The sequence below is a fragment of the Pseudorasbora parva genome, chromosome 2 (assembly GCF_024679245.1).
Source record: "Pseudorasbora parva isolate DD20220531a chromosome 2, ASM2467924v1, whole genome shotgun sequence".
In the NCBI taxonomy this organism is placed as follows: Eukaryota; Metazoa; Chordata; class Actinopteri; order Cypriniformes; family Gobionidae; genus Pseudorasbora; species Pseudorasbora parva.
The window spans coordinates 29507578-29524516 of record NC_090173.1 but is presented as its reverse complement, the minus strand read 5'-3'; the positions used below and the strand labels follow the sequence as shown (position 1 = coordinate 29524516).

At 38.5% G+C, this 16939-nt stretch overlaps 1 protein-coding gene across 3 annotated transcripts in view; it reads left to right on the top strand.

Moving 5' to 3' along the window:
- Positions 1-231: 231 nt before the first annotated feature.
- The window catches only part of rbfox1 (RNA binding fox-1 homolog 1), a 321986-nt gene continuing 305278 nt past the window's right edge, over positions 232-16939 (top strand). The window contains exon 1 of one of the 3 annotated variants that reach the window (XM_067414885.1): positions 232-515. In XM_067414885.1, the coding sequence (XP_067270986.1) occupies positions 471-515 (45 nt within the window). In that variant the 5' untranslated portion in view covers positions 232-470. The other 2 variants (XM_067414877.1, XM_067414899.1) reach the window with 2 other exon arrangements.

Sequence of the window (16939 nt, the reverse complement as noted above, 5' to 3'; positions counted from 1 at the left end):
TTCACATCTGGGGCTCGTTTCTAATGGTTTCTTTATATGACATATAAATACAGTATGGATCCTATTTAAGATGGAATGCATTCATGTTGGTTGTAAAAGAAACCGGTAACTATGCAGAACAGAACTTTCAGCCCGAATGCATAGCTCAGCATTTGCCACTTAAGTAGATCGACTTGTGGTGCAGAAAAGCTGTAGGATTCCGTGCATCACTTTCGAGTTGTTTACACTAAACCCCTGAGCCAAAGTCGGGCTCAATGGTGTGAACTTGTGAAGGATCACAAGGATGACTGTGGCACAGGCGCATGGAGTGACAGATGCAGTCATTTACATGGCACCACGTGGATACGGTCCACTGACTACCACTCGCGCGCTCTCCGTTGCCCGTTCTGCCTCTCTCCGCGCGCAATCGGTTTACCTCCACTGAGAAAACAGGAGGCACTTTTCCTTTGCGTTTTCGCTGCCCGACCACAATGAAATCTTGGCAGCTAATTGCAGTCGTGGGAGATGCCCTTCAGGTAAGACACATGAGCGGTGGGGAGAAAGGAAAATGAGCGCGTTGGTTAGAGGAGGAATTTGAACGCGAAATCGTGGGATGTTTTCAGTGCGCCGCCGTTAAACCTTCAGCCGACACGTTTTTCCTCTCTTTCGACTCTCGCTTGAGCCTTATTGCAACATCAAAGGTTAGTGGTGACATCTCAACAGCTTGGCTTGTATTCTTGCATCTTGATGCACGCCTGAGGTTTGTGGCGTTGAGGGACATTTCTCAGGGACTTGAGAGAGACCGGTGCTTTCTGCATGGCATGTGTTTTGGGTTCAGGCATGCTCTCCGAGATCTCATGACTTAAGGAATGGTCCATTTATTTCATGCTCTCTTTTTAAGGCTCGATTCCAGGACACGATACCATTTCTAAAGGACTTCGCGAGCTATACGTAAACCACATATTAACGGTCACAAAGTTGAGCTTTTTTCTGCTTGATTAAACAGGCTTGAGATCAATAGGATTGATATGTTACAGTTAGTTCTCTGCGTTATTTCCATCTAAGGACTTTGCTGGTTCACCTGCGACTGGAAAGTTCAGGTTATCTTCTAAACCAACAAATGACTGTGCTTGACAGCGGAAGCCTGGAAGAAAACTGTGCATTGAAATATGAAATAGGGTTACAAAGATGACACAAACAATAGTACCTTTCAGGTTGTCACTTGGAGACAGACTGATGCTTTCTCAGTCGTCAGGAATAGACCTTTGTCACAAACTGACTGTTTTGAGCACTGAACTTCTCATATGTAGACCTCGTTTCATATAGCTAGAGAATAAAAAGCTTGAGAAATGTTCCCTGCATCCTTTTATACAATCTAGTAGTATTTAGTGTACGTATGTCAGTGTAGTAGCCATGCGCTGAACCATTTGTGGTGTGTACTGTATTTTTTCATTTGAACCGTGATTATTATTGCAGCATTTTTTTTCCAGGTTGTTATTACAGTTACTTCAGATGAGTTATGATGGCAGGTGTGATTTACACCGGTGTTTGAGGACACGCACACCCTGTGTTCGGTTTTACGAGAGCAATTGTAACTTCCAGTTTAATCAGGCTCTGTTTTATTTGAAGCAGCCCGGAGAAGAGGTCTTAACCTTTCCCGGGTTAACAGCAGAGACACTTTTACTCGAGTGGTTTACTCTGAGTCTGATCAATTCCACTGTCACTGGTCAGAGACCTGACACATTTAAAACCTTTAAGACATTAGATAGATTGTTTTGAACCCTAAAATAGTGCATTATCTTGCACCATGTTGAGTTGAACAGTGACAGTGGTATGCAGCTGAGCCTCTCTTAATCTGTGTTTATGTCCTGCGTTTGTTTAAATGAGCCATATTTGACTGCTAACACAACATTCTCTCAAATATTAATATGACAGTTATGTCTTAAACCACCTGAAACCAGGCGTTTTTATTTTGCTCGTTACACAGCATTTCATTGTGACAGAGGCGGGATTTTGTGTTTAACTAACTCTAATAGTGTAATAAGTTAATTAAGAATCTGCTATTTTCATTTGCTAGAAATATAGGCACAAGAGCATAAGAACCTACAATTTTGACTCATAATTGTAATGCTTAATGGCCAGCTGCAATAAAGGATTGCTCCCTGCACCCTGCTTAGTATGGCAAAAGACCAATTTTCATTCTGGAGTCAATGGTTAAAATCGTGGTTTCCCACAGAGGAATATTATGCACAGAAAACAACAGCTGAGCCCGTAGAAGGTCCCACACAATGCCGATGTTTTTTCTTTTTTTACAACAAATGGAGACTGAATCACTATGGCTATGACACAGTGCCAACAAATGGAAGAAAATGTGCCAAGATCCATGGCACAACAATATGTCAAAACGCTCTGTATGGTTTCTCCATGTCTCAGATGATTTATGGTGTTATTTTCCACACCAAATGAATTTGGCACTAATAGATGAACTTTTAAATGCTTTCCTGAAAAACAGTGAATCTAACACTCTCGATTTTTTTTTTTGAACTGGGAAAAAAAAGGTTCTGATTGGCAGCATTCATTTTGTGTGATCTTTCCATTTATTTTCTACATTGCATATGCCATACAGTAATACATGTACAGTATGTATCCTGCGTAGCATATAGAAACAAGCTTTGTGACTGTGAATTTGGTTTCTGAATATCTGAATAAAATACATATAAGAAGGTGCTCAAATTTCAAATTCCATTTCCATCAAATACAGTCTACTTTGACTTGATATGCCAGAGAGTTTTCAAGCAGCTACCAGAGGAAGGACGTTACAGAGCAGTGCAAATTCTAAGGCCTGATTAAATGTCGTCAATCAAATTCTTACCTGCCCAATCAGAACACTTGGACCTCTTGGCCCAGACAGTACTATTGCAATCATGATAATTATAAGGAAATTATAATTATAATATATGTATCATTTATACAGCTTGCTATATGACCTGGCTCTTTACCTGCCAGTTTTCCTAAATATTTTAAATTAGTTTTATTTTATTTTTTTATTTCCATCAGACTGTGACAATTGAGTATTAGTCCTTAAGTTATAAAGCTCCTGAAGAAGCAATACCTTAGGTCTCAAACACTTTGATTGGTTGTTTTGTGAATGTGGACTAGACTAAGAGTCTAGACTAAGAACTTTGAGTTGTACGTTCAAATTGTAGTGTTTATTGTGACTATTAATACAAAAATTAATATAAAAAAAATTGATTTTTAAATAGTTGTTGGATATGCATTAACATAACATTACTTTGTAACTTGCCTGCCCATTACATTTCTTTGTTGCTTGATTTATTGATTTGCCAGTCATCTGAGGTTGTAGGCTGTTTCACAAAGCTAAATGTAAGTGGGCCATGGAGAAATATGGAAGATTATATAACACAATAGGATGTTATGGGGAGAAAAGACATGGATTAATCCTGCAAAAAGGGAATCTCAAACATGAAAAATTATTAATTGACCTTTTAATTGTGATGCTTTTGTCACATTTATATTCTTTATGCTTAGTCATTTCCAGAGAAAACATGACAGATAAGTTTTGCATTGACAGTGATGTTTGTCATTGACTTCCACACAAAACTCTTTAACCTTCTCTACTATGCCATAGACCAAGAGTTTTTAAGCGGGCTGTTTGAGAATGCAAACTAGACAGTGTTTGTCAAATCTGGTCTTTTCTAGCAGCGCATGACGGCGATTTAAAAGTACAGACGTGATGAATCTCATCAATGTGGCGTACCAACCAAGGAGCCTAGTGCTAGGTGATAAGCAAGTGATTTATTGTGTAATCCCAGAGGGTGAACTGTAACTGCAGTTTTAAGAAGAGAGTATCCATGTTGGTTGTTTGTTGTCCTGGGTTATTAAGGGTTTCCAGTGCAATCGATACTGCTGCTTGTAGATGGTCGTGAATGAAGAAGACTGACAGAATAGCTGCTTAATAGCCTCTGGGAGGGAGATGCTTATTGGCTTGGAGAAGAAACCAGTTTATTGGAATGTAATGGTGTATGTTGGCCCTTGAGGCAAAGAATTTCAGGATAATCTGTTTTTAATCCTAACTCTGTTTGCATTGATAAACACGCGTTCGCAAATCTTAATTGGCCATGGATTGTAGCGCTCAAAACCATTAGCATTTAGCACCTGCTTCATCCTATTAAGAAAGGACCCCAGCACATAGTATCTCAGTTGTAGATCTCATGCTGGCACAGTTATTTGTGTTGACATTTTTAATGTAATTGAAGCCATGTTCACGGTGGGCAGAGTTAAATCTCTATATCACCAAACCATTAAGAGGATAAAGGAATGAAGATGTGGTGACACCTTTTAAAGGTGCTTGCTTTAATCAGTATTACACAAAATCATAGCTGGCCAAACAGAACAGTGATTTAATTAGACCTAAGTGGAATTTGCCCGGTGTTGTGCAAGATTATATCTCCTCTGCAGAATTATATCCCCTTTGGACCATTTGTAATACCTGTAAAAAAATAAAAAAAATAAAACATGTATCGCATTATAACAATCTTTTCTTGTAGATAATTAAAAAAATCCTTGCTTGTTATCCTTTTGTTGAACTGGTGGAACAAATAGTACACAATAAAACTATACCGTGTTATTTTACATGTGTTTTCAATTTCTGAACTTTCAGTTGTATGTGTGCTGCTTTTGCTAATTTGCTTTTTAGTTCTTATTGTACTACTGCCTATACTTGTCTTTAAAAATGTTTTAAATGTATAGTCGTTTAGTTTATTAGTTTGTGTTTCTTAAGACGTCTGATTTTATTCAAGATATAAAATATTTTTCTAATAGACACGGACTAAATATGTTTTAGTATATATCTAATTGTTTGACCATTTGGGAATCGAAACTGGGAATCTGTAAGAATCGAAATTAAAATCAGAATCACACAAATTTGAATGATGCCCAGGCCTAATTACACTCTTATACCAACTGAAACATATGGACATTTAAGATTTTTAATTACATTTCAATTTAAACATTAAAAATGCTTGTAATTGCATGTAGTGTACATTTAAGGTTTCAGTGAAGTAGATTTCATAGTGTAGATTTCAAGTTAATTTGGTATCTGTATGCTTAGCTGGTGTGTAAGCTAACTAAAACAGACATTAATGGTCATTCTAATGTGTTTCAAACAACATATAGTAATGGGATTGTGTAGGAATTGTAATCAGCCACTAAAGAGAGAGTATTCAGAGTATTTGCAAGATCACCCTGTCGGGGGTTTATTCTTGAAAAAACAACTGGCTGGATGAAAATTATCCCTTTGTGTATCCAAAAATGAAAATTATTCCATAATTCACCCACCCTCTTAAGCCTAGTTGTATATGACTTTCTTCTCAGTTATATATATTTTTATCCTGGCTCTTCCAAGCTTTATAATGGTAGTGAGTATAGCCTGAGATTTTAAAGGTCCAAAAAGCACATGCATCCATCATAAAAATAATCCATACATCTCCATGGGGTTAATAAAGAACTTCTGAAGCAAAGTGATGCATTTTTGTAAGTTTATAACTTTATAAACTATAATCACTGGCTTCTGGTAACGGCTGCCTGCAAGTCTAGTTCTAGTGAACTCTGACCTGACGCATGACGTATTGATGATCAAAGAAGCGCAGAGAATAAAACAAAACACCGGTCATTTTTTAAAGAGAAATATCAGAGGGGCTTGAGTTTGTTGCCCAGCCCTATGTGTTTGAACCGTGAGAGGCGTCTACTCTCAACTAAGCTTACCCTTATGAAAGGAAAATATATTTACCAATATATTACTTCAAAATATATTATAATATATTGTAAATACATGGAATAATATATTGATGGTATTATACAATATATTATATATTCCTGTAATATACTGCAAAATATACAAATGATTGCCGCTTTCATATATTGCAATATATTGGTGAATATAAATATTAAATCCCATATATGTGAATATATTGCCTAATATATTACATGATATTTTCCAATATACTGCAATATATTTTTGTTTCGTTAGGGTACACTACTCCTACACCATGCATCAGGTCAGAGTTCACTCTTCCTCCAGAACTAGACTCTCGCATGGCCGTTACTGGAAGCCATTGATTATAGTTTTATAAAAATGCATAGCTTTGCGTCAGAAGGTCTTTATTAACCCCCTGTAGCTGCATAGATTACTTTTATGATGGATCATGGATGCACTTTTTGGAGCTTCAAAAACCCTTCGTCAAAAGCTCTATTCACTACTATTATAAAACTTGGAAGAGCCAGGATATTTTTGGACATAATCCTGATTGTGTTTGGCTGAAAGAAGAAAGTCATACACACCTAGAATGGCTTGCGGTTGAGTACATTATTTTTGGGTGAACTATTCCTTTACAGTGGTTACATATAAAATCATACAGCAACTGCTTGATTTGTTTACATTGTTGCAAAATGTAAATAATATTACCCCCTAGCGCTAATCTGCTAAATGTGACTATAAGGCGTGAAGATATTATTATAAAAAAAATCGCATTATTTAAATGGTGATCTTGGTTTGCTTTGAAACAATGTACATTGTGAAGAGAGCTTGTAATGGCGAGCCATACAAATAAAATGAGTGACTGAATGTTGTCTGACACCGGAATGAGTCATTGGTAAATGCTTTCATCTCTAGCAAAATTTGTATGTTTGACGTGTTACAGTGTACAGATTAGAAATGTGACTTTGCAGGTCAATAGCTCAGGAGCAGTTAAGTGAAGAAAAACACGCCACCGCATTGACCTTCAGTCTCCATGCACATGACATTTGCTGACGGGCATTAGCTGCCACGCTTAACATCTCCTTTAATTTGTGTTTGTTTGTATATGATTTAATTGGCTCCATGTATTCATTTAGGCTTTTGTATTTGAGGAAGGGTTGGTAGTCACGTCAGTCTTCATGGACGTCAAGATCTCATGGCTGAATTTTGGGCGTTTTGTCCTTAGGTGCTCTGCGTTGGGGCCTGCTGGTGATGATAACAGTGATAATTCAAAGTGATTTCACACAGCATGGTTTTGTCAGACCAGTCACCAACACCCCGTGGCACGGCTACACGCTCATGTGTCTTAAATCCGCCAGAGGCTTTACCGTAGTATGGTACATAAAGCCTTACTCATAGGTCAGATGAGTCATTGCTTTACTTTTTCGTTTATACCGTAAAGCAGTCTGAGGGCTTTTTTTGGGAAGCTTGATAACGGATTGAGGCTACTCTACCTCTTATTTTAGACATCAGGGAGATCGCATGAGGTAGGGGCTCTCAGGTTTATTTTGTATTAAGTGGAAGTACAGTGCAATACGTCAGGCCAACTCTGTGCATATTGCTGAGGCATGCTTTTTTACAGTTTTTTACATAATTAGTTCAGACTCCACTTATTCAACCTATAAGACTGCACAAATTGTGAAATCACCCTGAGCTGTAGCGAACCTACTCTGAACTCTAGAATCAGCACTCCCTCGGTTCTCATCTACCTGAAAATGTTTTTTTTTTCCTCCTCCTTTTTATTATTTCCTTATTTCTACCCCCTCTCCTTTTTAAATGCTGACTTTTCACATGCGGCGTGCCAATTATTTCACGCGGCCTATGCAGCCTTGCATTCTCTCCTTATCGCAAATGGAAGAAAAGTCTTCAGCTGGTTATCAAAATGCTAATGCGCTTGAAAGGAAACATTAGTCTTCCCCAGTAAAATGTTATTAAATGTGGTCTATTTAATCTTGTAAAAGTGCCACTATCTCTTCAGGATTTCCAGATGTTTGCGCTTTGCCTGTACCGTCCGTCGTCATTCAGATGCAGAGGGTGTGGGCTCAAGGTGCCTGAGTGAAAATTGCCTGTTGTCCTAAATCTTTTTAAGTGAAAGCTGTAAAACAGAAGAATCTTTATGTTAAGCAGTTATTTTCAATAGGAGGAAAGCCAGTTCTGAGGTTAGCCTGAAGAAAAGGAGGGCGGCCGCATGTGTCGGGTGACTAGCGCCAGCAATAAGCAAAGTTTATTTTGTAATATGCGGTCTGTGTAAAGCTGCATTTTCCTGAGTGCAAAACAAACACTCCATCTGTCTGTCATCAGTATTGCGATGACAGCCTGAATATATAGTTCGCCTGTGAAGGCAAATCATGCTTTTCCCCTCCGCTTGCATTGGTGTAAATGGTCGTAAACTGTTGACGTGCCTTTGTTTGCGGTGTCAGAACAGAGATGAAAATATTCCTTCCCATTAAAAGTGCATCGAACAATTGCTTTTGCATATTCCCTTAATGACATTAGTTTCTCATCAGCATGCACTGTACAATAAGTCATTTGAAATCACATTTCCCCTCGGAGTTAGGATTTGGCGCTGCACCAAATGAGGGATTGGGCCGTGCTGGTAAACGGTGTTAAGATTCTGTCCTGACCTTTGATTAAACCTCTCCTGCGGGCTCTGTCTATGTTGCTGTCAGACAGACGTTTGCAGGATTCACAGGATTATGGGGTATTATGCAGATGCCGTTCCTTAAGACAACATACATTTTCTGTTTAAAAAGCACCAGCAAGACCAGAATTGCTTGGCATTTTTGCAGCCGTGATTGACACTGGGGTGCGAGACTTGTCTTGAAGGGTTCAAGCTGTTGTTGCTAGTTGTGATTGGCTTACCCAATTGGCTCACGGATGGCTACAGTAGCATGTATGTCTGTGAGCACTTTGAGGACCAGATGTTGGCGCTATCTGTCACATTGAAGCTTTTTAGCTGGTACTTGGAGATCACAGATGATATCAGGTGGATATTAACTCTAATGTGCTCAGCCATTTCTCCATGAAGCCTTACATTTCAGGTCCCACTAGACATCATCCCATCTGTTGAAATTGTGCTGTGTGGATTATTATCCAGCAGTTTGACATGAATCAGGTTTTCCTCTAGTGCTCCTGGTCACATGTTCTGATTTATTTTTATCATGCTTTTTTTGTGTGCAATATTTTCTCTCTTCTCTCCAACTTTATTTTGCGCCTGAACACGATGTGTTCCTCCAACCCCAGTGTAGATGGCCGGAAAACCCTTTGAGATGAGATTCTTTTTCATCAGAGGTTTTGTGATGTATTCTAAATCTGCTTCTTTGGCTTTATCCTCATCCACGTTGAGCCGCGGAGGTCGCTCCCGAATCTCTTTGGGTTTGGCGTGCATGGTGAGGTTTTGATGTTTATTTTGCCATGGGCGACGGGAGCCTGTGCCAGAACAGAATTGGCAGTGTATCAGCCAGAATGAATGTTATGCAACCTGTGACAACTCAGAGGACTGTGTTGGTGTGAAATATCAATATGCACAATACAACAGCACATAAAACGCCACATGGCAGTGTAAACAGAAACAAACTGTGTCAGGGAGATAGTGAAGATAATCCCGAAATCTATGGACGAAAATGGTATTCGCAAAGGTGACTGATCAAGAGATGCACGTGAAACGCAACACTAGACCTCCGTTTACATCCAATTTGTGGTACGGCTGTTCAACTGGCATCCAAGTGGCTGGATATAAGGTTTTATGATATGTCTGTGGTGCTTGTCATCGTTTTATTCTGTATGATGTTCTCTGTGAAGGGAAAAAATGTTCAGAAAAGCAATTGATGTGATTTATAATTTTAATGCCCCACAGATTGCATTTGTTTATTTTACTATGTTAATGAATATCATAACAAGGGATTTCTAATCCTCACGGCGACTGTTCATGCCTTTTCAGAGAGAATTTCTGATGAACCTTTTTATCTCTAATACACAGCACGTGAGGCTTCATAACAGTCCGTCGAGACACCGGCACTCATTTTCTCTCAGGTGAGCCTTTAATTGCATCTTTCTTACTCGGTGACATCTTTCCCATCATGGTGGGCTGCTCTCCTATGCGACTAGGCTCGCACTTACTCAATAAGTGGAACGGTGGCAGCTGTCATTGCATGCCTTATTATTACTGAAAAAGACTTTCTAGTCCTTGAAGATCCTCCGACTATCGGTCTTGCTTCGAAATTTAGAAAACCTAAGCTGCTAGACATCCTCTTACAGCCGTTTTGGCAGACCATTTGCCCCAGCGTAGGGAATCCACTTCCAGGCGAGGAAAACGGCTCTTAATCACCCTCCACGAACTGCCTGCCTGCTGCAAAACAAAAATCAATTTTTGGCTCCAAGATGATTTTGAGGTGTAATGGCAAACATCTGACGGCTAACTTTTGGCTGTCTGTATGAAAAGTCGCCGTCAACAGACTTCTGTCACGTTGATGCGTCGCTGGGGCAGGCCATAGGCCTATGTACTCTAATCTGGGAACACCCCTCTGGGAGGAGCTCCGCTGCTGTATCCCAGCTCAATGCGCATACACAGAGCTCCTAAATTGAGATTAATTATGTCTTCTACAGTTTGAGTTTACAGACAGAGGTTTCCGCCCCTCCTCTCCACACCTTCAAAGTCCAGCAGACTCGTATTTGAAAATAATATAGAATGGGCACTGGGGATATTAATATTCTTCACAGACCACATGCATATACATGCATCATCAATTCTCTAGACTTGTTTGTATACATTGACTCTTTGACATTCAAACCCGAGGTATCCTCCCCCACCAGAGCGGAATGAGCGGACAGCATGTGTGCGAGAGTGCGTGGGCAAAGTGTCATGGCTGCGCAGTGCCAAGAACAGCTCCCCACATTGTTAACAGTGTTCACTGTCTGCAGACGTCTGCCTGCCTGTGGATCGCATGAAGCTTAGGACACAATCGTGAAGGACAAGCTCAACTTTCATAAAGCACAAAGCCGTTTTCTTTCTCATTTTTTTTCTTCATTCATTGTAAAGCTTACCTATCCATCTACCTATCTATTTATCTGTTCATCCATCTGTCTATCTATCCATCTGTCTATTTGTCATTTAATGTTTACATTTTAAAAATACAAATCGCTGTAGGTGGCATTCACATATATGTTAGGGATGAGTCACGAATTTCGAATATTCGATTAGTTGATTTAATTCTGGCATATCGAATGGGTTGTGCGATTAACGTCTAAACAATTCCAAATGTTTTCGGTGCTGATGTGGTGGTGAGATGGTCATTTTAGGCTTCTCCTTCTTTTTATATTTTAGACATTAATTTATTAAATGAAATTATGAGATGTGCTACGCTGGTGGAAAATACACGAGACCACCCGTCTGTTAAGACTCGCTCGCACAGTGTTCAGTGAGCGTTCCTTCAGTGCAGCTGCAAGAGTTATGGCCGTTTTACACCTGCTCACTTCATTCATTTCTCTGATCAGATATCTATCCGATTGTGAAAAGACCAGGAGTAAATGCCTTTCGAAATTCTTTTGAGGGGGATTAATATGCGATCACTCAAACAAATCAATTCTATTGCGGTGTTTGATTAGACTGGGTGATCCCAGCCTGATCTCTTGGCAATTTGATTTTGCCCTGCACAGGCAAAACCATGTGCAGTCTGGAAACCTGCACATTAATTTCTACTGCTTCTGTTACACTTTTGCGGGAACCAATGGCACACTGGCTTATCCACCTGGCGCTCTATTGGCGGGTTTAACACAATGATGGATAGAGAAGCCATTGGTCATTACCTGTTGATCACGCCTCTTGCGGTCTGATTGGTTGAAGAAGTATTCAATCGCGTAGAGTCATTTGATTTATGCTCATTTATTATGCTTCCTGTGCGGTAGAAAATACCGAGCAGACTCGACTCTCCAGACCAATGTTCAATCTTAAATTAAGCTTGGTCTGGTGATAGCCAGACAAGTGTTTGATCTTGAGCTGATGATAAATAAACTGCAGCTCATATCCTTTGCTTTTGTTACGTGTACTCCCTTGAATATGCATATAGCGCTGGAATTGAAGATCGGATTTACATTCATTTTGCGGAGAGGTGTAAGGTAAAAGAAACCATGTTTTTTTTTTGTTTTTTTTTTGTTTATTAGTAGATTGTATACAGTAGCTTGTTTCGTTGCGAGCACCGTTGCAAGCAGCAGCAGCAGCCTGCCTCTACATGTCACAAATGCCTTTTACTGGGATGGTGATAGTAAACTTTTAAACTAACGCTGAGATAAGCTTGAAGTGTTTTATATATTTTGACTTTATTACAGGCAAGACGAGTCAAGTGTGCTAAATTAATCATTGGTTAACTCACTGTCAGCTGCTGGATACTTGTTCGTTGCTTTAAAAACCAAAAACTTTAACTAGCAAAAAATGCTCCAAACATTTTTCTATATTAACTTGATAAAGAAATTTTTTGTAGTTATAGTAGTTATAAACTAATTATAACTACTTTGACATTAAAAATGTAATATAACTACTTTGACATTAAAATCAAAACTGAACTATTTTAATGGTTGCTACAGTGTGTAATCGGGAGGATAAAAAAAAAAAAAACACGGTCTCCAGTCGGACTCCAGCTGAGAATTTTGATAAGCTGTCGCACACGGGTCAGGCTAGGGCCTATATTTGAGGCCTGTGGAGGGCTCTAGCGCAGATCCACTGCAGGCTGTCTTTTGGTCGTATTAAGGTAAATCCTCAACACTAATTAAGTTATTGAACTGAAGACTTTGTAATTGGCTAAAACACATGCGCTGGACAAATGCGCACCCGAGTGTTGCTTTCACATTTACAGGAATCACGGCACAGTTCGAGTGCACCCGAACTTGTGGGTTCTCGAGTTCGGTACCTCAGTGCGCACCAAGCTCTGTAGGCAATTTTGCATGTGAACCTGTCCAATTTTGAACTAAAACTGCCTGTGTGAATACCCTGAGACAACAAAAGAAGAACACATTGTCTCACAGACTTGTGTGTCATATAACAGTTATGGTAACTATTGTAACTCAGCATGTTACAATAATTATATGGCTTGAGTTAATATAGCCTATTCCCTAATGAATTAAACAGTTTATCATATAGTTTGAGAGTGTGAATGGTCTCTGTCCCTCTCTCTCCGTTTATGCAGCCTATACATGAGTGCAAGCGGGAGTGGAGTTGCGATTTTCTAATTATAATCGAATAATTCCCAGCGATCATCGAATATGGTTTTTGCTTGAAATACGTGATTCAAAACTTTTGTGATTCAAAGTTTATTTCACCCAAAATGAAAATTCTGTCATGAATTACTCACCCTCAGGTTGTTCCAAACCCGTAAGACCTTTGTTCATCTTCACATCAAGAAAAACAACTTTATTCAATCTCTTCTCTTCCATGTCAGTCTCCTACACTGTTCATGTAGTAAACACATTGCAGCTCTTCCAGTTTCTACATCAGAACGGCAGCTCATTGTTGGCCGACGCTGTTCACGTGAGCACCACGACGTATGCCAGTGATGCTGCTGATGCAGGAGCTGGCCAATAATCATTTCTGAACCTATGACTGGTTCAGAAAGCTCTCATATTTCATCAAAAATATTTTAATTGGTTTGTTCCGACAAAATAAATCTGGTTTGGAGTGACATCAGGGCAAGTAATTAATGACAGAATTTTCATTTTTGGGTGAATTTCTTACTTATTCAAATAGCAGTTATGCATCCTGTTCCACATTAAAATGTGACACTGAGGCCAATTAAAAAACAAAACAAAGCATTCTTTCTTTGAATTTTTAATAGTTTTTTGTGGTGATCATAAGGCAGATGCAGGGATGCAACTAACTGTGTGAATTAAATCGTTTGTATTAACGTGGCATTCAACTGTAGAAGTCAAATCACCTTCATAGACTGAAAAATCCTTGAAATTCTTGGAACATGAGAAACAATGAAATCTTGAGATTTGTGAAGAATAAAAGCTTCCCACAACACCGCATCAGTGACTTGGCTTATTTCATCTGCGCCTCATTCTCTCCCACTATTTCATTTGTTTCACTTCCAAGGACTTTTGAAATAACAGTGCCAATTTGTGGAGCACAGTTTTTCCGGATAATTATAATCCAAATTAGCCTCTACATGATGTGTCAGTGTTTTTCCTGAAATGTGGTGGCTATGCTTAAATCTATTTTGCATCGGTTACTTATATATATATTTTGTTTTATTCAGTCATTATTGAATATTTTAAGCTTCTCTGTTCTGGTGACTTATTTCATTGTTTAGTAATTCAGCACACTTATGGCAGAGTTTGGGTTTTAGGTGATTAGATGCCACAGATGCTTGTATGTAGCTGGTATGTTTTCAGTCTAGCTTGCATGTATTCAATTAAATCCCAGCTCTGTACGTGACGACAGCAAAGTTTTAAAAGGAACCCATTTGCTGCCGACTGGCTCGCTGATGGCGATAGCAGCACTGGTGTATCAGTTGACTAATTGGAGAGGCTGTCCTCGCAGTGTTCTCTGCAGAGCCTGTTGTTTTGTTCATTTGGTGTGACAAATAGCAAGCCTGTGGAGGATGCAAGGCCTGGGTGCTGTTCTGACCTATGACATCTCATTTGTTTCTGATAAATGGCCATTTTCTGGAGGTGCATGGTTCACTTGAGAGGCAATTGCCAGGTATGAGTCGCCTTCTGTGACATCAAAAAAAAAAAAAACCAATGGCCTTCCAAGACTTTGCCAGGAACTGTTGCTTTGGTTGCTCTTGCAACACTATGTCAAGCAGCTGTTGGTGTAATAATTAGATCTGATCGTTATGGCAGCTGTATTCATAGTCATTATTGGCATTTACTTAAAAAAAAAACTACTGCACATTTTATTTCACCATCATTAGCTGTGTGTAGTTTCAGGCAGTGTTTTGCAACCATTTTTGGCTTCTGTTTATTGGCACCAAGCCAGAAATGTGAGTTTCTGTTCAAAAAGTTTGTAGAGATATTGTGTCCCACAAAAGACTCTTTCCTTACAAAAGAACTAAAGAAAATAATGACATTTTTAGTCATTATGATCTATTTTTATCTACTGCCAACTCTATTTTTAGCTTTATATGTGTTTTTTTTGTAGGTTTAACAAAGCAATGTCTGAATTTACTCACCCTCATGTTTTTCCAAACCTCTGTGACTATTTATTTTTTTGTTCTTTTTTCTTGAATTACAATAATTGTGAACTGGAAGCTTCAAAATCTTCATAAAATGATCATGAAAGTCGAAAAAGAGTTCTCATTTTGGTATGTTCATGTGAGAAACAATGTCCATTATATTAAAAAACATCCTTTTGATTAAGCTCTTTTCATTGAATCAGTTGTCATTCGTTCATTCATTCGTTCATTCATTCATTCACTAACTGCACTGATCAGGGGCCAGTTTCATAAAAAAAAAAGAAAGAAGAAATAAGTTAAAGGTGCACTATGTACTTGTTTATTCAAAATTAACAAAATTTTAATAATGAGTCAATACATCATCAATCCTTCTTCCAAAATGTATTTTTGTCTATCCCTGATTCACTATGTTAAAGGTAGGGTAGGTAAGAATGATCTAAAACACTTTAGTCCAAATTTGTTTAAACTTTCTTTATATGTCAATACATAATTAAAATGTAAGTACTCTGAAAAAGAGAGTATAAAAATCAAGTGACTCTAGACTGTTTAATCAGCAATAAACACCGCTCATTATTTTCGTTCGGGACGAAACAAATTATTGGCTTGGGCGACTGTTATTCTCTCTCGCTACCATGGCAACCACTGCTTTCGCTACAGGATCTGCCCACACATGCGCGCACCCCTGGGAAGAGCAAAAGCATTCAAAATGCACAGTGTTGGGTTTTGCAGTCAGCGAAGGCAAACAATGCAAAAAAACGGGAAGACAGTAGGTCTACATGTAAAGACAATGCACAAGAAGTCTTTAGATAAACAAAGAAATCAAACGCGAGTAAATATGGGCGTGGCTTTCCAATGAGAACTGAGGGACCTAAAGGGACTGAAAAACGACTCATTGCTCGCTGTATTTCTGCTGGACAGGTAATCTTTTATTTTGATTATACATTTTTTCGGTTTATGTTTTTCATGAAGCATGTATCACTAGCACATGTAGCTGCCTAATATAGCATAACTTTACTCAGCATAAAGTTACAATATTATACACTTAGCCATTAGTAGAGATGATAAATACTCAATATGTTTAGCTCAAGTTGACCGCTGTCGTGTTGAATTTTTGCAAAATTTTACTTTAGATAACAAAATGCATGTGTAAAAGCTAGTACACCACATCCAGGAACTTTTTTTTAGATCTAAGTTAGCTTTAGCTACTACTAATCAACAATGCTTTCATCATGGAAACTCTTATATGCAAAACACAGTATATCTTATGAATCTTACACGAAATTCATCTTCATCACAGTATAACTGATGTTATTGGGGACATTTTTTTATCAATGTTACCCGTTTTTAGCTTTGCCTTATAAATATAACTAGCTCGTTACCGAATTAAACAAAAAATATATTTTAAACATTACAAGTATCGGTATTCTAGCTTGATAGTGAGTACTAAAAGACATCTTATTTGTTTATATTCATACTGATCAAGTTAGATTTTTTTATTACATGTGATTCTGACATGATGTCACTGCATGCACACCGCTCCTCTCAGGTAAATAATGCGTCTTCCAGCTGAGCGGTCGGTGTAGGGTTCATGTATTTTGGGGGCGTGGCTTTGGAAAGAGCCCAGAAGGGAGAAGGTGGAGTGAATGGAAATAATGAGCTGTCTTTAAACAATCGTGAGAGGTCTACAGACACTCAAATTTTATACTTTCTTTTTTAGGGTACTTACATTTTAATTATGTATTGATATATAAAGAACGTTTAAACAAATTTGGAAAAAAATGTTTTTTAACCAATTCTTACCTACCCTACCTTTAAGCCTAGTATAAGCATTTTTATTTATTTTAGACCTGGAAGAGCTTTCTCTAGATATTGCATACGTGTCACTCGCCCGTGCACATTTCATTATATCCGTAAATAGAGAAGTGTTTCTCTGGCTATTTTGATGCATATATGGTGTGGGAGTGAAATAGGTTAGTTG